Genomic DNA, 22,162 nt, shown 5'->3' on the forward strand with positions numbered 1-22,162 from the left:
ACCGGTGGGTCTCAGCCTCCAGCACTGACCTTCCGAATGCTGAGCCCTCCCTGCGCTCTCTGCCAGCCTCCCTAGGCTCACCCGAACTCGGACACCCCTGCAGAAGCCTGACGCTGCCCGCCTCCTCCTGGAGGGCCCCCGCAGGACCTGCCTGCAGGACGCTGCCCGCAGGAGGACGGCGAGGTCCCATGCAGTCAGCCGCCTCCACAGCTGCCCCGCGGGCGGCCACCTGGACACACGCTCTGTCTCCCCCGGTGTGGCTGCCTCTGAGGAGAGGTGCCGTGTGCGCTGATTTGCTCTGTCCAGCATTGATGAGCCTTAGCAAGCTCATCGATACTGGAAGGCCCGGGGAAACGTGTCAGCGGCCAGCACTCACCGGTTGAGTTCGTGGACCATGGACGTCTCTCGGTGGCCCCTCATCACCATCTGCTGCTCCTTCAGCTGCTTTGCAACCTGCGTGATGCCCATCAAGGACAACGTTCAAGTTCAGACGTGGAGTCGAGGGCCAGGTAGACAGTTCACGGTGGTACCAGCCACAGACTCCCCTCCCCAGCACCCTAACGACAGTGGTGAAGGTAGCTTTAAAACTGCCACAAAGACGTCAGATGAGAAAGTCTAGTTTTAGTTTGGCTGCAGCTTCGCAGGCGAGCATGGATTCATTTACCCTGGGCTCCGTCCACGGCCACGAACGCTCTGGAACCAGCCCTAACGAGGACAAAGCGCTGCGTGCATTCACAGGCCACCATCCCAGGAGGGGGGACAGGCCGAAAGCCCTGATGCCACTTGCACGAGGAAAACGCCGGTCCCCAGCCGGCCCCCCCCCCAGAAGCTGTCGCTCACACTCACGTCTTTGGCAGAGGAGCCCGAGACTTCAATCCACGTCTTGGAGAAGAAGGCGCAGGAGCCCAGCATGAACACTATGTACACGACGGCATGGACGGGGTCTTCCAAGACGGAGCCGAAAGACTCGGGAGGAGACAGGTAATAGCAAAGGCCGCCAACGGGATAGGCACGTGCTGGGCCGCCAGAAGAAGTGTCCTGGGAGGATTCGCGAGAGCCTGTGAGTGCCGTTCCCCACCTCAGCAGCAGGGCAAAGGCACTTCTCAGCAGGTGGGAAAGAACAGCTTTGCCCAGGTGCCCACAGTGCAGGCTTCTTACCGCAAAGAAACCTTCACGTGAGCTTGTAATAGGCACAATTCGAAAGCATCTCTGGGCGAAACATCTGGCTTCTGAAGCCGCTGTACTTACCGACCAGGTGCCCAGCAGGCTGACCAGCAGGTTGCCACTGAAGCGGGCGGACAGCATCTGGGAGATGACGTAGAGGTTGGATACGAGGGCGGACTGCAGGATGATGGGGATGTTGGACGTGTAGAAGAGCTTGATGGGGTAGGTGTTGTACTGGCCTCGGTAGCGGGCCGACTTGATGGGCAGGTCCACACGGAAGCCCTGAGAAGCCAACAGAGCCAAACGCCCTCACCGCCTCACTCCAGCCACGTGCCAGGCGTGCCCCCAGGGAGCTGCCCCGAGCGGCGGTGCCCAGGGCCCCACACCCCCTCCCCAGCCAGCACTGCACTTGGGGGCACACCGACAGAAGGGTCCCGAGAGGCTGGCTTAAAATGCCCCTGAGCACAGCACACTGTTTCTGTCAAAAACAAACAAAGCCCACCACGTGACAGCCACATCTACGGGGAATACGCCGGAAGTTCCGACGGGCGCTCCAGCGCCCTCCCCGTGCCCCGACCCCGTGCCCCGACCGAGGCCAGACAGGGCCTCCACACCCTCGCCTCACAGCCAGCACGGCCACCTTCAGGGTGTTCTTTGTCATCACAGAAAACCTAGGCTCTTCTACTTTCCCATGAACATAACCGCTCCCTCTGAAACCCCTGGAGAAGAGAAACGGTTTCCCTTATGTACTTTTTACAGTCCCCCAGTGCCTAGAACAGAGTTCAGAATAGAAGATTTAAAATAAAAACTTAACGATCCGACCCCAAGCCCGGGAAGAGTTAGCCTGTCATTCACCAGGCATCGGACTAACAGTCTTGGCTGAAGGAACAGATGTGTTCGGGCCTCAGCACGTGGTGGTATAAATAGCTCTTCACAAGCATTAAACTGCCTTCTCAACTGCTTTCCCTCCTTTTCTTTTCAATAAATGTCAGGATACAAAGCGGCTGATCAGAGAACACAAAGACCAATCCGACTACAGAAAAGCAACGGGCAGTTCAGGGCTCTCATTCAGAAGCAAGTTACACAGACTCTCAACGTGAAAGGTAAGAGGTCTCAGGAGGATGAGGGCACTGCCTAGAAGCACCTACAAACTTTGAGCAAGACAGCAGTGAGGTCTTAGGCTTTGATTACTTTTCACTTCTCTTGAGCTGTAAGACCTTGAAAAAAAATCTTCTCTATTTGCTGACAGTCCCAACCCAAAGGAACATGGTTTCAGAAACGTTATATCTGCCTCAACTGTGTTAGTTCAGCCAAGTGCCCGTGATGCCATGGAACCTGCTCCTTCAAATGCCGTTTCATCATTTCAGTGCGATACGACGGATCACACTACCGCTGGGGTGTGGACGTGGGACACGCACACCAAGGCCTTCTGAACCTTAAATGCAGACGTCAGAACTCCCCAGGGTTGGATCTGAACGCACCTGGAAGTAGATGACCACAGCAAAGACAAAGATGGTGGCGATCAGATTCATGAGGTTGGGGAGATTCTGGCGGTAGAACGCCTCGCGAAGGGCTCGGACCTTGTCTGTGCGTGTGGCCAGCAGGTGGAACAGTGCAATGATGGCGCCCTCAAACTCCATTCCTGTTACAGGAGAAGGTAAAGGAACAAGCAACTCAGTTTAGCTCTAAGCTTCTTAGTGGCCAAAACCGAGAGGAGATGGTATTAGTTCTGTGACTCACAGTGCCTGCTCCTATAACCACAGGGGCACAGTGAGGGCTCTCAGCCCCCGTTTGTTTCTTCTGTAGAGATTTCAACCTGCGGAAATAGGCTATTCTGCCTCTTTGAATTAACCGATCTTATTTTTTTGGCTTGTGAGTCAACGGCCACCAGACGTGTGGAAAAATCAACTGCGAAGTCCTAACAGCAGGGTCTGCTCACCTCCAGCCGAAGGGGTCCTGCCTGGAGGGGCTCAGAGCTGCCTAACCCACGCCCCTGGGGACTCCTGGGCGGCACAGCCCCCCAGCTCTGGGGTGTTGGCTGCCCGGACAAGGCGGGCTCGGGCTCTCTGCTCCTCACATCGACGGCCAAGCAGAAAGGACAACACGTGCGCCTACCACACAGCCGATCTCTAGTGGAGTTCACGCCCTACCACAAGAGGGTGCCCAGGGATGCAGGCCAGCAACAGAGCCAGGAAAACACGGCCAGGAAGCAGAGCGAGCTCGACAGAGGCCCAAGGAAAAGAGCAAGAACGGCCTTCTTTGGTCTGGGGACCTATTTTTAGTCTCACTAACGAGATTATGTGGTCTCTGCAGGTCAGGGACTCTGTTTCCAGCATTCACTTCAAAGAAAAGTCAAATGTGCGTGAGTATTTATTTCTCACGGGACTCTTTTGAGTGAATAACATATTTAGTGATGAAAAAAGCTGATTTTCCTTTCCTAATAAGTCATACGTCCCTAAATGTTTAGAACTTTTCATTAAGAACATCGTCCGTAACAAGATTTCCTTGGCACTCTTTGTGGGCATTAAGATAGAATACTCACATTCGCCAAGCATCTACTGTGAGCCAGGCATCACACAATTTCATGTTATTTCTCATTGAATCCTGGCAACCAAGGGCACAGCCAGCATCTGAACCCGGCTCATGAGCACCAAAGTTCCTGCCTCTTTTACAAAGTTGCCCTTTGCATGACCAAGTGTTTTGGTTCAGTGATTTCATTTTTAGAAACTTATTCACTGAGAGCAACTGTCAAAACATGTAAAGATGAACATATGAGGATGTTCACCATCTCACTGCTGTAATAACAGCAAAGGCTGGAAACAACCTAGACGTCCACCAGAGGAAGGCGTGTTGAAAGAACCTGCTTCATCTTAGCAGTGAAATCCACGCTGAGCTCAGAAAAGTGAGGCAGGATAACGTCCTCTGGCAGGGCGAACGTCTACGACATACTCTTACGGTGGAAAATGCAAGTTCCATATCATCATGAGCATAAACCTGTGTTTTAAAACACTTCACAGATGCACGGGGAAAAGTCAGAAGAGATGTACCGATGCGACCCTGTCCCCAGGGTCTCACCTCGGCCGGTGTTGACAGTGGTGGGGCTGAACGCCTTCCACACGATGGTCTCGCAGATGTTTGTGGCAATGAAGAGGGAGATCCCAGAGCCCAGGCCGTACCCCTTTTGCAGAAGTTCATCCAAAAGCAGGACAATTAGGCCAGCAACAAAGAGCTGTGAATGTTAAAAAACAGAGGTAAGGAAACGCAGAGACGCACTGCTGCTCCCCACGGCGTGGTGCTGTCCCTCCTCAGGAACTGGCTTCTCTGCCGAGGGCCCTGAAGGCTGAGGGGACACTGGCTGGTGGAGGCTCCTCTGTGAATTCAGAAGGGCAAACACAGGGCTCGGGCTTCTTCTCAGGAAGAGTTCCTGTTACGCTCGATTCAGATCTGTTGTTTGGCAAGTGTGGGTGTGAGGGCGCCTCAGAAGGGGGTGCCGGCCTAACCTTACCTGTATGGTGATCAACAGGCAGATCCCAGCACCCATTTCAGAAGGGTCTCCGTACATCCCTGTCATCACATACACGATGGACTGGCCGATGGTAATGATCATGCCAAACACTAGAAATGAGAAGAAAACTGTTCTCAGGCTGGGCCACCACACGGTCGTAGCGGAAACACTTCCCAGGCACCAGCTCCGTGCCAGGCACTGGGAGAACAAAGGTGAAGACGACTGACCCTGCCTCCAAGGGGCTCGTCCAGGAAACAACCACCGCACGGTCAGAGTGACAATAATACACAATAACTGAAACGTCTGCAACAAAAGCGCGTGAGCTCTTTAATTCCACCTCCTCCTAAATTCACTTCCCTTCGGTGATGGGAGGAGGGAAAAAGTTGAAGCATGACAGACCTGCTTCTTATGACAGCTGTTGAAGACAACACTCAGAGGCACCCCAACCTGCAGCCCCCATGCTCAGGTCATCAGGTAGCTCGGGTTCCGGGAGAACCACTTGCCCAGGCCACCCGACAGGCTTGTGCTTCAGGTCTGAGTCCAGGGCACAGAACACTAACTGGGATAAAGTAATCCCTTCCCAGCTTTGTTTAACGTGTTAATCAAGGAAAGAACTCACAGTGCCACCAAATCACTGAGCCCACTTCTCCTGCCACAAAGCTCTCCTAAGGGAGGTTCTCTTCTTAGTAGATGGTCTTGTATCCTGTATCATTCACTACACTTCATTGTGATGCACAACGGAATCGACTCATTTTTACCGAGTCCGCGATGCTAGATGGATCTCTTAGTATGGGACTGGGCTTCAATTTCGGCTTTTCTGCTCAGTTTGCCAAAAAAATAAAATTTTACTCCAAAGTGCCTGTCAAATATAGTCCCTATTTGACTTCTTAAGAAGTGTTCAATAAGACTGAATTCTTAAGGCAGAAAAAACAGCAGAGAAAAGCTAAAAAAATTGTCCAAGACCAAAGAGGAAACAGCTGATTTTTACTTCTGACAAATAACACACATATATATATTTAAAAATCCTGATTTGTGTCTGAAACTGACAAGTTTAAATTAGATTACTCTTTCTTACTCAACTCTTTAACCTACTAACTTAAGATGTGTAAAACATGCTGGTATGGAAGAAGATATGACTGGGTAGGAAACTGCAAATATCACTTCCTAAGTAATATATGTCAGTTCACAGTCAGGCTGAACTTGGTGAATTCTGATGACTGGTCATTGTTACCAGTGCCGCTTATTATTTACTACGGTGCAAGTATCATTATTATCCCCATTTTTATAGATGAAGAAACTGGGACATAAGAACTGTCATCTAACTTTGCCCCAAAGTCACAGAGCTGGTAATTGGCAGAGCTAAGTTGAGAGGACCATCCTTCCCCTAAGGTGAATCCTTTTAAACTCCCAGAAAAAAGAAATACAACCCTTGCCAGGTAACTAGTACATGCCAGGCATTCAATGATGTTTTACACACATTATTCAAATGAATTCTTCCAACAGCTCTGAAGGAGACATCATCTCCTTCTAAGTGCTAAGGAAACTGTGGTGGCGGAAGGCGACCTCCCTGGACCACACAGCCTTGGGGCACGACACCCGTCCCCTGCCTTGTCCAGCGGCCCCCAATGCTCTCTGGCTAACATAGGCCACGGAGCCAGGCCAGGCAGTGCTGGTGGGCCACGGAGGTTACAACAACCCCCTCTCCCGAAAACCGAAAGGACTTCTGATGCCCCAAACTTTGCAGCAAATTCAAATTCTCAACTACAGACATCTGAATATCACTCAAAATCTCACTTACACTTTTGGGCTCCGTTGAAGAGGGCTCGGTCTTTTGGGGTATCACCAACTTCAATTATTTTGGCGCCAGCCAAGAGCTGCATGATGAGGCCAGAGGTGACAATGGGAGAGATACCCAGCTCCATCAATGTGCCTTAAGGAAAGGGGGAGGCAAAGTATAACCGAAGTTAGCATGGAGAAGCAAGACATTATTAAGAAAATGAATGAGCGAAACTGGATCGTGTGCCCCTGATACAAACCCAGTGTGTTTCAGTTTGCCAGCAGTATTTAATCCAGAGAATAACCCCCCAGTATCAGCAATCAGAGGGTAATTCAATTCATTCTGTTCAGTCTGCCCGGTAACATCTTATTCTGTTTAGGGAATCACATGGCATTTAAACTGATCGCTGCATTTAAATTCGCCGTAAACAGATTCATGCTGGTTGTACAGAGATAAGAAAGGTTCGTCTCTTCATCAGTTAATGAAAAAGGATAACACTCAAATAATTTCCAGAGTCTGGAAAGGAGGCCAGTACAATTCTATCTAGTTGTGAATAAACCTCTATTTCCATTATGCTAAAATGGCCTATACTTCCAACTGATTTGGAACTTAATTTGAAACGTATTTTAAAAATGAGTTAATCAAAAGCAGTTATCAGCATAAGCATTCAAAATCCCGCCTCACCCCAAGTAGGTAACTGGTTGGAATATACAATACACCGTTATATATTTATTTCTTTGGACATGTATATGTAACCTGTAGATACGGAAAAGACGCAGCTGAGAAACAAATTACATATTCTAAAGAACGTTATCAAAACAGGAGACAGATAGGTAGAAATGTCATCATTTCAGCTGTTTAAAAAGCATTCTGGTTTTTCCATGTTTTAAGAAATTCTCTATGATGTAGACTTATCTTGCTGTTACAGGTTTTGTACTGCATTCAGAGCAATTCTGAATAGGACGACGTGCCTGGGTGCTGAAGCTGGCATTTACTAAGGCTTTGTTTCAGCACAGCACGCTCTGAACCCTTGGTAAAGCCAAGGCCTGTACTTTAACTGAAGGATGGCGGCCAGTGAAGCCCGCACCGTACAGGGGATGCAGAGGGCCAGTCCTACCTCTGTTAGAGGCGAGGATCACTCTCATCCAATAGAAAGGGTCGGCTGAGTCTGAAGACATGATTCCAAACAGAGGGATCTGGAAACAAGCAGAGAGCAGCCCGCACACTTGTCTCCGGCCCCTCACACCCCCACCCCGACACTGGAACACCAAACGCGCGCTCACCTGGCAGCACACCAAGAAGATGAAGAGGGTGATGGCAGTCCACAGCACTTTCTCCTTAAACTGAATCTACGGAAGAACAGAGCCAATTAAGGCAACAAGTTATCTTCATAAGTAAATTAACAGAAACAGCCTCTGATCAGACCCCTTTCTCTGCTCACCAGAGGAGCCCTCAACACTCCAAACCATGCACCAAGCGTAAGTACATGTATTGCGTGCTTCCTACGCACAAGGCACAGACGCAAAGACCTTCACGTGCATCTCATTTAATCCTCACACCACGGAACATTATCTTATTATTTTCCAACAAGAAAACTGAATCTTAGAAAAGCTAAGTAATTTGTCCCAAATCCCACAGCTGTGATGGGTTTGACTCCAAAGCCTGTGCTCTTAACCATCAGCATGAACGGTTTAGAATCAGACCCAAGATCAAAGAATGTTGCAATAGAAAGGGATTCCCAAATCACACCCCCCTTTACAACACATGAGCAATGACTTCTCATTTGAAAAGGTTTTGTAACTGACAAAATCTTGTTATTCTGGAGTCAACTAATTTGCAATCTGTGATTGTTTCTCTGTGTATTCTCCATGGATTTAGGGTAAAAGAATGTAATAAACACTAGAAGAGTGAAAGAGAGCTGCGTGTTCAACCTACTCACTAACTACGAGTAGCATCTGTTTAACTTTAGGATAGGTGACTATTCAGAGTCATCTTATGGATGACCAATAAGCATCATTAGGGAAGTTGAGACCGCCTGCCCAAGGCTCCTCTGCTCTAAAACCTAAGTGTCTTCACTAGCACCTGCCGCCTGCACAGCAAGAATGGCTTTAAAGGGCTTAAAAAAACACACAGCAGTTATTCTGTGGACTAAGGATCTTAACATGGAAATACCTTGTGAGCGACGGTACTAAACGGACAAAATCGTGTTCTTAAAAAACACTCTTTTAAGCTGCAATCTGAATGAGCATGGAGTCGAAGTCCTGGCTCTCTGGTCAGCATGGGGCCGCAGTGCCTCCGTGTTGACCACTGTAGACAGGCCTCAACAAGACAAGCACACAACGGCGCAGATACTCCACGCGAAGTTGGGGTGAATTCACAGAACTCGTCCTCTGGTCATCCGATCCCACCAAGAAATCAGGAGGCCAAGGAGGGCAACACCACGTCAGGCTGACCAGTAACACAACAAACTTGTATGGAAATGACTCTTTATGGGAAAAGAGTGGACAATTTTTACAAGACTCCTCATTTTTAAATAACCAAGTCTCCTCTCCTGGATGCAGCCAAATTCAACAGCAAAACATCCAAAACTGTTTATCCAAGTCTTGTCACTCTACCTCTTACCAGCCCGCCATCCACCCCCATCTCCTAGGCCAGTCCCACAGTTCACTCTCGACGGCAGAAGCCCCTCCACCGCTCTCACCCTCTACCCTACCCCAGAGCAGTTTTCTAATCTGTCCGGCTCCTAGGGGTCCCACTGCTCCCCACCTATCCTTTCCATTCTATCAACAGTAAAGCGCATCTAACACCCGCCCCCCACCCCCCGACCTCAACTGGTTTTCTCTGCCTTAGCGCACACTATATTTCTTACCCTAGAATTCCTTTCCCCTCCTTCAAGGACACTTCTATTCCTCCTTCAAGGCCGCCATCAGACAACATGCCTTCCAGGGTTAATCCCTCCTGGAGCCACTGCTGTACCCTGCACATACTGCCACTGCTTCATGCACCACACTCAGTTACAAGGCCAAGGTCACACAGCTATCAAGAGACTGTGTGAAGGGTGGGTGGGTCCCAGGCGCGCCTGCCTCCAGAGCCCCGCCATTTCTACCACACTGAGGGCACACACACACCCCTTTGCATATTAGCCCGTCAAAGGCAGCACGTACGTGGGGCAGATGCAAAGAACGTGAGGACAGAAACGTATTCCTATTAATTCTCTGTAAGAACCCAATGAAACTTTTCTTCATGGTTTCATGGACTGACTTACACTGGCAACACTGTCTCGGCCTGAAACTGTGCAGCAGCGGAAATTCCGATAAAGATTCAACACAGCTCTACACCTCTACCTTTCCATGTTTTAATGCACCTGCTGTAAAAGCAGGGGTCACAAAATGCCCTTTTTCTCAGCAAGGTGACGGCCCACGGAAAAGGCACAAACTCGACCGTACAGAGTAAAGTGACTGCTCTTAGCTCCTGGTAGCAGCTGGATCCAAAAAGCATCTCCTAGAAGAAGGACCCGCCCACGATCAGCTTCTGCGGGAGCTGCAGCGGGAAGGGGGCGCCCAACCTGAGTACCTGAGGCTCTCGAGGCGTTACTCACTCAGGCCGGGATCCACCTCGGGACAGAGCAAACCCGAGGCTCTGCCCGCCCGAGTCACTTCCACGGAGGATGCTCCGATCGAAGCTCGGCGGCTCGGTGGAGGCTCCCACCAAGCAGGCCACCCGGACCACTCTCGGGGGAAGGAGGCGTCCACTCGGCGTGTTGGGGCCACTCCAACGGGGTGCAGGCAGTTTCCCCAAGCCTTCCCCGGACTCACCTTCCGCTCCGGCTTCTGAATTTCGGGCAGGATGACACAGAAGGGCTTGATGACTTCCAGAAACTTGACTTTGGGCGGAAGAGACAAGAGTAAAGTTAGGGCTGGAGGACGCCGCGCCGCCCCGGGAAGCCGTCCGCGGGGCCAGGTGGGGCAGGGGCGCGGGCCGGGTGGGCTTCACGGCCGGAGGACCGAGGTCCCGCCCGCGCCGGCCGCGCCCGGGCTGCCCCGAGGGACTCACTCGCCATGGCGGCGGCTGCTCGGCTCCGGGTCGGGCTCCAGCTCCGGCTCCGCTACGCTCCGACCGCGGCTCCGACGCCGCCCGTCCCGCTCTGGAGCGCCGCGCCTCGCCGAGAGACACGTCAGTGCTAGCGCCCTGGCGGCCGCTTCCGCTTCCGCTTCCTGCCACGCGCTTCAGCCGCGCGCGCCGCCCACGCCTAGACCACAACTCCCGGCCTGCAGCGGGGCCGCGCGGCCTGTCGGAGGGAGGGCCGGAGAAGCGGGGCGGGGCGGGGCGGGAGGGGCGCGGGGCACGCCGGGACGGGGTTCTGCGCCTGCGCAGACTGAGCCGAGCGCGGGGCGGGGAAGCTGAGTGGGCCGCCGGCTTCACCCAGTTCCTTTCACGGCACCGGTAACTTGTTGCGCAGGTGTAGACAGTGAGCGCCTTGAGGCCGGCCTGTCCCGGCGCCACCTCGGTGCCCGGCGCCCAGCAGGTGCGCGGCGGCGGGGCCGACGGACACCCCGTTGTGGGGTCCTTGAGCGAACCTGGGGCCGGTCGGGGCGCGGGCCCCGCCGACAGGGGGAGGGGATGAGGTCGTGGTCAGGAGGCCCGGGGAGTCCAGGGAGGCCTCCCGGAGGAGACGTCCCGGGGGAGGAACTGTTGCGAGCACGGCAGGCGCTGTGCCTGCCCGAGATCTCTGGGGAGAGGATTCCTGCTTGGCTGGAGCCGGGGCTGTGTGAAGGGGAGGGATAAGACTTAACGTTCTCGGGGCCGGTGGGTGGGGCGAGGGGTGTCAGACGGGTCTTTTGAAGTTTATTTCCGAGGCACATGTGATCACGGGTGGCACGTGATAGGTAATCTAAGGGAAGAGACCTCTTGCTGTCAGCATCTAGAGGAGGTGGGCGCCGCTGCCTGGGGTTAGGGGAGGTTCGTGGAGCGCAGTCTGGAGCTGTACCAGTCGGAGTTGGAGATGCCGATGTGGCCAGATGCTTTGTGCAGTATTTAGGGATTGCTGTTTCTGTTTTTCCTTTCCCTCCCATTTCTAGCAGGTAGCCAGGATTTGTAAATCTTTGCCTCAGAATTTTTTCTAAGACGGGAAGTCCTTTTGTGCAAACCTAACCTATGGGTGGAAAATTCAAATGACTGCAGGAGGCGGGCAGGAACTTCAATGAAGTGACCCAGGTGTGGCATCGCTGGATATGCATTCCTCACATAAAAAGAAAGTAAGCACGACTACTGTCACAGGGCTGCTTCTGAGATGCAGCCCCATCTTGCCATCCAGGACCCGTTCTTAATCTCTTCTCGAGTTCTGACCAGAAGCTGAAACTGGCAGCCCTTGGACTCAATTCAGCAGGTAGATCAGAGCTGATGTTTAGCCCATATGCACCCTGCATGATACTGATGGTGAAAATATTGAAATGCTTCGTGGTAGATAGTATCATAGTAACTGTACAGTCACAATTAGCTAATGTAAATTTTCATATAAACTCGGGTTTGTACTGACAGTCTCAGGACGTTAGTACCATAGAAAAAGGGCCTTCTGTTGTAGCCACATCTGAGGAACATCCTGTGTCACTGAAGCGACGGTGGCCAAGTTGCATGTGTTAACAGAACAAATTGCTTTAGGAGAATCACTAAAAATAACTTTGTTACCGTAGTGTAATTCTTTTGAATTACAGTAGCAGGCATGCGGTGTATTTATACTTATACACTTAAGCTTTTATTATAAATATTAAGAACAAATACTGAAGTGAAGAGGCAACAAAATCTGGATACATTTTTAATAGTTTCATACATAATAAATGTGAGTCTTCTTAATCTGCAAAACAAAGAAGGAATTACAGTAGTAGTGAGTCCCAGCCTGGAACTTGTTTTGATACTGTGCAAGAATCTGCACAAAATAAAACTTGTATTAAATACATTTTATTGCATAAAATCTGTATTTCTGGAGTGGAAAATGACGATTTTTTTCAACCAGGAATTTGTGTTAGTGCTAATGACAAATTTTTGGCTGCAAATAGTGCTCAAAAGTTATGTGTTAAAAGATCAAAGTGCTGGGCTTCCCTGGTGGCGCAGTGGTTGAGAGTCCGCCTGCCGATGCAGGGGACACGGGTTCGTGCCCCGGTCCGGGAAGATCCCACATGCCGCGGAGCGGCTGGGCCCGTGAGCCATGGCCACTGAGCCTGCGCGTCCGGAGCCTGTGCTCCGCAACGGGAGAGGCCACAGCAGTGAGAGGCCCGCGTACCGCAAAAAAAAAAAAAAAGAGCGAAGTGCTAAACGTGTATATTTCATCAGGATGCTGTTAAAACGTATGGTTCAAGTGAAAAAAAAAATTTGTGGTCATTAATGAGGAAGAAATTTAAAATATAATCAGTTTCATATATTAAACATTTGGAAACTTAAAACTCCCAAAATGTCATCATAGTGAGGATAAAGCAGTCAAAAAGATACAGAGGAACTGTCGAAATTTTTAGCACTGTATAATTGAGCATTTCCATGAAAATATTTAATAGAACTTCTAAAGGAATTGTATTGATATGGGGGTGGGTACTATGGACTAACTTGTTACAAAACAGGTGTATCTAACGAGAAAACTTTTTGGAAAACAAAGCAGTGCATTTTAAATCATCTTCAAGGAAGTTTCATTTGCTTCACATAAAAGTGTTTTAATAATTTGCTTAAAATACAAATTTCAGTATTTTGAAGATAATGGTTTTTGTTGATCTTATGACACTGGGAGCTGCATTTAATACAGTGTATTGAGCTTTGTTGGTGGGAAAAATATATATATACAATGGAAAGATACTTTTGTAAAAATATCATTGCAATATTTTACAACTTTGAAAAGGTCATTGGATTTTGTACAAAAAGTGCCAGTGTAATAATGGTAGGAAGAGTCTGGAGTTTCAGCCAAAAGTTTAGAAAAAAATTTGGATATTTTAATTTGTCACTAAGTGATCAAATTTAATTTTGGATAAAGCAATACAAGATTTAAGTTAAGTAATTATCATGTTTTTCTCAATAAATTGTATTTCTTACCATGCATCAAATAAATATCAGAAAGAACTGCAAATTAAGTACTGGAAATTGCACCTTGATGGACAGCTTGAAGTGCGAGAGCAGCAGAAGCAGTTTGGAAATCAGTAAGTTCTGTGTGTTCACTGTGACAGAAGCTGAAGTGCAGAGTTAGCCATCGAAGAATATAACTTTAAGAGTGTTTGTTGGCTTTAACAAAAGATGTTTTAATGGAAATATCAATATTTTAGCTTTATGAGGAAAATGTCATAATTATTAGAGCTGACAGTATTTCAATGGACTCTGGAATGATTGAACATTATCTGTAACGTAATGTTCAATCGTAATGTAATGATTGAACAATACTTGTAAATTACTGTAGTCTGGTTAGGCTTCTGTAACAGAACACCACAGACTGGGTGACTTCTAAACAACAGAAATTTATTTCTCATAGTTCTGGAGGCTGGGAGGTCAGGGCGCCAGCACGCCTGGGTTGTGGTGAGAACCCTCTTGCACGTTGCAGACTGCCGACCCCTCGTGGCAGACAGCAGAGCAGAGGAAGCAAGCTCTCTTGGGACTCTTACAAGGGCTCTAAATCCTCATGACTTCCACCCTTATAACCTCATCTAACCCTAATTACCTCCCAAAGGCCCTACCTCCTAAAATCATCCCATTGTGGGGGTAGGGGGTAAGGCTTTAATGTGAATTTTGGAGAGACACAACATTTGTTTATGTTTGCATAACATAAACAAGTAAAGGAAACTTTGAAACGGAAGATACAGATATGAAAATAGGTACAGTGAAACAAAATGAAGTATCAATTCCAAGAGAAAAACGATTGGATTGTCTAATCAATACTACAAAAACGGTTTTGATGGAAAAATGAATGAACTTTTCAATTGAATCCTGAGATTTGGCTAACTGGTTTGTGAAGCTCCATGGATTGAGGTTGAATACAGTAAAAAATTCAAGAAGTGATTTTTGTGACTTATAATAGAAATATTGAATATATAAAAGTCTCAGACTGACTTGCCTGGAGGTTCTCGGGAAGATCCCAGTTGCAAAGCTGTCTTTATTTGACCTCACTTGGAGCACAGAGTTGATCCAGTGCAAAAAGTCTTCTCCCCAGGGCATTTCTCAAAAACATGTGGAGGCAGCTGTTTAACTTCACAGCTGCCTGAGGCAGTGAATAATGCTTAGGACAAACAACAGGCTAGCCAAAAAGCTGAAAGGGAAAAACTGGGGAATGGGCATCCAGGGCAGCTTTGAGAAGCCCCAAAACATCCTGCTCTTCTACAAGGCCACACGCACAGGTAGAGGAGTCACGTGCCTAAGGCTGTGACATGCTCGGGAAAGCCCCGGGAAGGCCCTGAGCTCTCATCGGGCCAACCTCCAGGCTCCCCACAGCAGGAAGTGAAGGCATAGGCAGAGTTGTCCAGTGCTGGGCCCCTCAGCACACACTGGGAGACTTGCTGGGCCCAGGGGCTTAGGAAATGCCTGTCTAATCACTAGCTGACCACTAAGCTATGTCTGCAGAGACTTCAGTGGTCACATGTGCTTTTACAGAATCAGTTCAGATAAATCATGAAACGAACAGCAACAAAAATAAAAGGAAGCCTTGGGGAGGGGAGAGAACCTGATTTCCAGAGTTGCTACATTATATTGCTTAGAATACCCAGTTTTCAACAAAATATTATGAAACATGCTAAAAAAGAAAAAGAAAAGAGAATATGGTCCATACACAGGAAACAAAAGCAATCCATAGAAACTGTTCCTAAGGATGTGCAGATGTTGGACTTACTAGACAGAGGCTTTAAGTCAGCTGTTTTAAATAAGCACAGAGTTAAAGCATGTCTAGAGAATTAAAGTGTGAGAACACTGTCTCACCAAATAGAGAATATCAATAAAGATAAATTATAAACATAGGAATTTGGGAGTAAAAAAATATAATGAGTGGAAAATTCACTAGAGGGCTCAACAGCAGATTTCACTAGGCAGGGGAAAGAATCAGACCTTCAGGATCAATTGAGTTTACCTAGAGGGAAAGAAAAGAGAGCAAACTAAACCCAAAGCAAACAGGAAGTATATGACAATTGCTAGTATTGGTGAGCATGAGACCTACAAAAGGGGCTCAGTTTGGTGCAGTAGATAGTCTTTCTTGAAGGGGATCATGAGGTGTATTTTATATACACTTAGATTCCCATTATCCCAGTAATAACAAAGTGTGTTATTGGTCATGGGCTAAACTCTGGACTCTAGAACATTCTGCTGGGATGTCTATTATTGGTAGCAGTTATATTGCAAACAGTCCTTCGAGTTGTGTGCAGTTACCTTCTTTGTCCTCTCTGTAAGACCTTCATTCCTTCCTAAGAAACCACATTTGAAGTCCAAATGGGTTCAATCTGATTTATATAAAAGCAAATCATTACTAACAGATTACTCACTGCACTTTACTGTAATCTAGTCACGTACATAATTTTGTTTTTTACAACATGACAGTTAAATCCTGTTGGTCTAGAAATATACTTACTAGAAAATATTCTTCCATGTTGAGGGAGAGATGAAGTGTTTCTTCAGGAGTGACCTATACTTCCAAATCTCTTTTGATGAACCCGGGGCCAACTTGTATGTGTCTTCTCGGGGTTCAGCTTGGATGGACAAAGAAGCTAGATGGCGGACATGACCAACAGAACAGTCAATGAACATCGACTAAGACAGCAGTTAAAAACAGTATCACCGGTAGGGGTTGAGGGTAGCAGTTAAGGTGGCAGATTCAGGCCCAGTTCACAATTAAGCTCATGAAATGCAAGATTTGGTTGAGCAATTGAACTGCAGGACGGATGGGGATGCTGCTGGGCCTTGGGACACCTAGAACCAGAGGCCAAGAGCCACTGTTCCTCACCATTGCATGTTTCTGCTCATAAACTTCATTCTTTCCTATTGCATTGTCTTCCTTCATAAAGCAGGAAAAATGGATGTCCATAACTTAGGAGTTTCAAGTCTTCCTGTGGGGCTCACAAGTGCAAATGCTTTCTGGGGTCAGGGGAGTACCATAATTGAGTGAAGGAAGCTGGGTATGCAGTGCGGGGTGGGGGGCCCCATGGCAAACTGAATCCCAAATTCAGCCTTTGGATTTTTCCAAAGAGGCCTGGCATCTGTGTTCAGGTTTCTAGCCTGCATCTCCTCAAGACAGCCCCGCCTAGGAGAGCGGGAGTGCACCCGAAAGCCTGCGCCAGCTCATGGTCTTGAAGTGTCTTCTCAGCCGCAGTGGCCGCTGGGCGCAGAGCAAGGCCGGAGGACGTCAGGTGTAGCCAGGCTTTAGGTCTCACCAGCAAGGAGGCAGGAGAGGGCGCAGCGATGTTTTCTCGCTGGTAGGAAGATGGGGGCGATTCCCTCCTCCTGATTAGAAAATAACTCAGGGCATTACAGAACATTAGAAGATACATAAATGTACAGACAAGTGCTGTAAAAGCTCCGTAATCTCCTATCTGGAGAGAGTGTTGGTCGGTTTCCTTTGTCTTTTTTTCCTTACCTACTTTTAATATAACTGTGACCACGTATCATTTTGTATATTGTTTTTATATCAAATCATTTTTGATTTTGAAATATTTTAATATTTAAGTAAGTATTCTAGGTATTATTTTGTATTGTTTTCCTACTGTCTAACATTTTTTTCCCTAAACCTCATTCTAATACATTCATGGGAGGTACATCCAGGGAGGCACCACGGTGTTCTGTAACGATTTCCCTGAAGTTAGGGGTTTCGATTGTTTACTGTTTTTTTCCTATTATAAATCACACTGGGATGAATATCTTCACGACCAAAATGTTGCCTACATATCCTGTGATTTACTTGGGATAGAATTCCAAAAGTGCGAATTTCCGGGTGGGTCAAAGCAATAAACATTTTTAAAGTTCTTGGTGTGTACTGCCGTGTTTCTGAAGATGGACTGTATCTATTTTGACTCACAGTATTTGGCAAATGATATTTTAAACCTGAAAGGCCCACGTTCTCAGGTGGGTTGAAAGAGGGTTGTGTGCAGCCATCTTTGGATCCAGGCTGACTTGGCCTGCAGGAACAGCTCCTGGACCTTCTAGAATGTTCCCCCCTTCCCCGCAGCCGCCTCCTTGTGCTTGGGGCCTGTGGTTTTCTGCAGGATGGTGTCGCTGCCAACTGATGCCAGCCCAGAAGGCCGTGCGCTGTCAGTGTTACCGACCTTTTCGAGTTGGTCCCCGGCAAGGGCCCTCCTGCCCCGAGTCATGGGAGCCGGCAAAATGAGAGCGAGTTCAGTTCAGAAGCAAAGGAAAGCTTTACCCCTTGACCTAAGAATGGAAGGGGTCGGCTGACGACCCCGGACACGCTCTCCCTGAAAGGCCGGTGCGGCGCTGCTTTATAGGTTCCTGTAGTTCTCGCGGGGCTGGCGGAGATCGCGGGATCTGTGCTCCCACGGCGTCTCTGCCGGCGGCCATTGCGCGGGAGGAGCGCTCACCTGAGGTGCCCAGTGTGAGGGCTCTGCACGTGGCGTCCTGTGAGCGAGTGAAAGTAGACTAAGCGCAAAGGAAAAAAAACAGGTTAGACTTTATTTTATTACCCAAATCCTCTCATTTCCCGGGAACTGGGCGACAGTTTGCGGACTGCGGCCTGGGGCAGCCCAGAGCCACCGGGCGCTCTGCTGACTGCCAGGTGCGCAGCGGCTGCTCTGAGCACCTTCCGGGCCTCACGGCCTCCGCAGACCAGTGGGTCCCACGTGTCCTCTCTGCTCCCGGCACCGCCTGCAGGGACGCTTGGCCGGCTCCCTTCAGGGGAGGGGCTGGGCTCCGCAGGCCTCCGGCCCCAGGGGAGCGGAGCCCCGAGGCGCCGGGCTGAGCCTCCTGTTTGTGCGCTGCCCCTTCTCTGCCCGTTACCTCTGAGAAAGCAGGTGAGCCGCCTGCCTTCATGCTCGGGCTTCTAGCAAAGGGCGCCGGGGGCTGCTCGGCAGTGTTTGCCGAGTGAATGACGGCAGCACTGCTGGGAGTCGCAGGGTTAGAGGGACGCCCGGCGCCCAGGGTCCGGGGTCCCTCCGCCATCCTGAGTGACCAGGGTCGGGGCAGGACGGGAACGGGCCCGGAGGTCAGGCCTGGGGCCGTGGTAGCTGCTGTGTCTTTCCTGTCTCCTTTCCAAGCCCGGCTTCCTGCCCCGAGGAGGTCAGGGCTGCTGCGGGAAGTGGCCAAAGACAAGAGGCGGTGTGTCTGTGTTCTGATGTGCAAGAGGGACTTCGCTGTGACACAAGGGGCTTGAAAGACAGGTGCTCTGGAGCGAGAAAGGGTCTGCTGGGTGCGCTTAGCTCCAGTGTGGCAGGTCCCGGCTGGTCCGTCAGGGGGACGCCTTCCATGTGTGAGGCGGGCCTGCATCTTCGTGCTCAGCCCAGGCTGCTTTGAAGAGCACTCTTGTCGAGATTCCGAGTTCAGGCTTCGGAGTCGGAAGGCCCGGCTTCAGACCCAGGTGTCTGATGAGCCCTGGCACTGCGGGCAGGTAGCTTAACCCGAGTCGTGATCTCCTGAACTGTGTCGCAGGGCTGAGAACTCAGTGAGCAAAAGTGTGTAAAGCACAGCATCCTGGTGCATCCGCAACGGGAGAGGCCACAACGGTGAGAGGCCCACATACCGCAAGAAAGCCAAAAAAAAAAGCAATTCTTTATTAGTAAGCCCACTGGAAATTAGTGTGGGTCTAAAAGGACTCAGAAAATTAGTATATGAACAAGAAGGGAAAATCAAGTTTGTCCCCTTGCTTCACAAACATTCTCCTTGCCTCGTTTCCTACTGTGTTTAACAGAATCGTCACTTTCCTAATTCCCAGACTCAGAAATTTGAGCCCATCTCACTGCTCTGCTGTGGTCATCACATCCACATCCAACACTGACCTCCTCCATGTCTTCTGGCCCATCCCCCGCCATCACCGCCCTTGTTTGGGCACAGCGTCCACTGCCAGGACAGATGCATCACCCCGTAACTGTCCTTCCTCCCTCCTGGGTGGCCCTGTCCAGTCCACCCTCCACAGGCTTCTAAAGCGCTCCTGTCCGTTGCTCACTTGTCCTCCATGGTGTCTGTGTCACTTGCGATTACGTTTGGCTGCTTGTTACGGAAAATCCCAAATAACAGCAGCTCAGACACTTCATTTCTCTAACTTTCAAGGAGTCTGGAAGTAGCCATCCCAGGGCTGCTGCCAGTCTCCGTGGTCTCAGAGGCCCAGGCTCCTTCGATGCTATTGCCCTGCCACGTGTGACACCTCATAGTCCAGCATAGCTGCTCAAGTGCCAGCCATACATCTGCATTCCACCAGCAGGAGGGAGGAAGGGAAAGTCACACTTCCTTCCTTTAAAGACCTTCTTTAGAAGTTGCATACACAACTTCCATGTATATCTCGTAGGCCGGAATTTAGTCCATTGTCACACTAGCTGCAAGGGAGGCTGGGGCATGTATAGCTCACCCTGACTCAAATACACAGCATGAGAAGCGTGTGCACGTGTCTCTGCCTGGGTCACCATACCGAGGACCAAGACAGAGACCCTGAGTGCCTCTGTAGGCTCCCTGTGCAGCTCCCAGTTTCGAGACCTCCCCCAGGTGAGCACTGTCCTGACCTCTGTTGCTGTCCATGACCTTTGCCTATTTTGGAACTTTGAGTACGTTGAAGCATTCAGCGTGGGATCTTTTGTGTCTGGCACTCGACCTTATGTCTGTGAGAGTCATCCTTGTTGTGTGTGCAGTAATTTGCTCTTTTTTTTTTTTAAATGCTCTGTGGTTTTCCACCACAATCTATTTACCCCCGTTCTTGTTGATGAGCATTTGGATTGTTTCCAGTTTGGGGCTATTTTTAATAGCGCTGCTTTGAATATTTGTGTACAGGTCTTTTCATTTCCCTTGGGTCTGTGTCTGGGAGCAGAATTGCTGAGTCTAGATGTCTGATCATTGTTTCACACGGCTGTGCATTCAGCTGACATCCATAAACACAGTGCTCCGTCATTATGGAAGAAGAGAACAACAGGTACTGAGCATCACCGGCAGCTCTGAGGGGTACCACTGCCCACACGTGGAACCGAGCCCTCCTGGCGCTCAGACAGTAGCTCTCTGCAGAAGCTCCGCGCCTGTCTCCCCAGCCTGAGCCCTCGCCCCGCCCTGCCCTGCCCACTGCTTTTCCTCACACCTACTCTGTCTGCTGGGATGCGTCCTCCTCCTCCTCTTCCCCAACCTGCAGCCCCCCTCTGCTCAGACAAAACCCACGCATCACAGCACAGGTGTTTCCATCTAACGCAGCCTCCCCTGCACCCCCCGATTGGGCCCGATTTCTTCATGCCATCTGCTTCCGCTGTGTGTTGTACCTTGGCAGTTATGGAGCACATTTGCCTTGTTATAATTATCTCACAGCACCCCAGGATTTAGAGTTGGCAGGGTCCTTGGAGGTCCTGAAAGCCCACGGGAACTTGGAACTACTTCTGAGATGGCTGATCTGCATCCCGGGGAGACATCCAGGCCTTTACTTTCCCATCAGTGCTCTCCTTTCTTCCCCCTTCCCTCCCTGACCCGGCATCTCAATAAATAAGAACTGATGGCCTAAGATCTAAAAGAATAGATATGAAAAGTTCTCATCGCACACACACTTGAAGTTTGCAATGATATGGTGACAGATGTTAGCTAGCCTTAACTGTGGTGATCGTTCCTCTACATGTGTAAATAGCACTCATGCCATTGTGTCTGTCTTTTGAAGCATGCGTCTGGCACAAGCTATGGATGAATCTGGCCATCTCCCTTCTCCTCGCTGGCCTGTGGAGCAGAGTGATACTGGCCAGACTGGACCCACCACAAATCCACCCAACCTCAGACAGCCCCCAGGGTCTCTGCCTGTGTTTCCTTGGCCAGTTCACACTTCTAAGCTCTGCACTAGCTTTTTGCCCCCTTTTTTAAAATATGAGAGCATAATTTACATACACTAAAATTTGCCTTTTTTCCTGTACAGTTATGCAAATGTTGACAAATGCATACAGCCCTGGGACTGCCACCACAGTCAAGACACAGAAGGGTTTTGTCATCCCAGCTTCCCACGCACCTCTGTGGTTGGCCTGTCCCCCACTCTCAGCTCCTGTCCACCGCGGACGTGTTTTCTGTTCCCCGCGGTTTCACCTTCCCCTTGATGTCATAGAAATTGACCCACGTAGTGTGTCGGCTCCATCATGGGCTCCTTCTGCTCAGGATACCTTTGAGAGTCACCCGTGTTGTTGGAGTCCCCGTGGTTCGTTCCTCTTTATGGCAGAGTAGTGATCCATTCTCCAGGTGAGGGACATTTAGGGTGCTTCGGGTTATTATGAGAAAAACCACTTTAAACACTTGTGTGCAGGTTTGTGCGGGAAGCTAAGTTTTCATTTCTCTTGAGTAAGTGTCTGGGAGCAGGACTGCCGAGTTGTAGGCTTCACCGCGAAACTGTTTTCCAGGGTGGTGGTACCCTTCTGCGGTCCCACCAACGATGTGTGAGAATTCCAGTTGTTCTGTATACTCATCAGCAGTTGGTTGTGTCAGGTTTTTACAGAAATTTTAGTCATTCTCAGGAATTCCCTGGTGGTCCGGTGGTTAAGACTCGGCGCTTTCACTGCCGTAGTCCTGGGTTTGATCCCTGTTGGGGGAACTAGGATCCCCAGGCC

General features: G+C 49.6%; 1 protein-coding gene across 1 annotated transcript in view; it reads right to left on the reverse strand.

The window, feature by feature from the left end:
• SEC61A1 (SEC61 translocon subunit alpha 1) overlaps window positions 1-10,650 on the reverse strand; it is a 13,571-nt gene extending 2,921 nt beyond the window's left edge. The window contains exons 1-11 of the mRNA XM_024763393.1: window positions 10,500-10,650; window positions 10,262-10,329; window positions 7,730-7,795; window positions 7,564-7,642; window positions 6,468-6,599; window positions 4,670-4,779; window positions 4,240-4,393; window positions 2,646-2,806; window positions 1,249-1,446; window positions 847-1,038; window positions 377-453 (exon numbers count right to left, since the gene is read on the reverse strand). Of these exons, the coding sequence (XP_024619161.1) occupies window positions 377-453; window positions 847-1,038; window positions 1,249-1,446; window positions 2,646-2,806; window positions 4,240-4,393; window positions 4,670-4,779; window positions 6,468-6,599; window positions 7,564-7,642; window positions 7,730-7,795; window positions 10,262-10,329; window positions 10,500-10,506 (1,244 nt within the window). The 5' untranslated portion in view covers window positions 10,507-10,650. The remainder of the gene's footprint in view (window positions 1-376; window positions 454-846; window positions 1,039-1,248; window positions 1,447-2,645; window positions 2,807-4,239; window positions 4,394-4,669; window positions 4,780-6,467; window positions 6,600-7,563; window positions 7,643-7,729; window positions 7,796-10,261; window positions 10,330-10,499) is intronic.
• Window positions 10,651-22,162: the final 11,512 nt, after the last annotated feature.

The sequence above is a fragment of the Neophocaena asiaeorientalis genome, unplaced genomic scaffold, assembly GCF_003031525.2.
Source record: "Neophocaena asiaeorientalis asiaeorientalis breed wild unplaced genomic scaffold, Neophocaena_asiaeorientalis_V1.1 scaffold433, whole genome shotgun sequence".
In the NCBI taxonomy this organism is placed as follows: domain Eukaryota; kingdom Metazoa; phylum Chordata; class Mammalia; order Artiodactyla; family Phocoenidae; genus Neophocaena; species Neophocaena asiaeorientalis.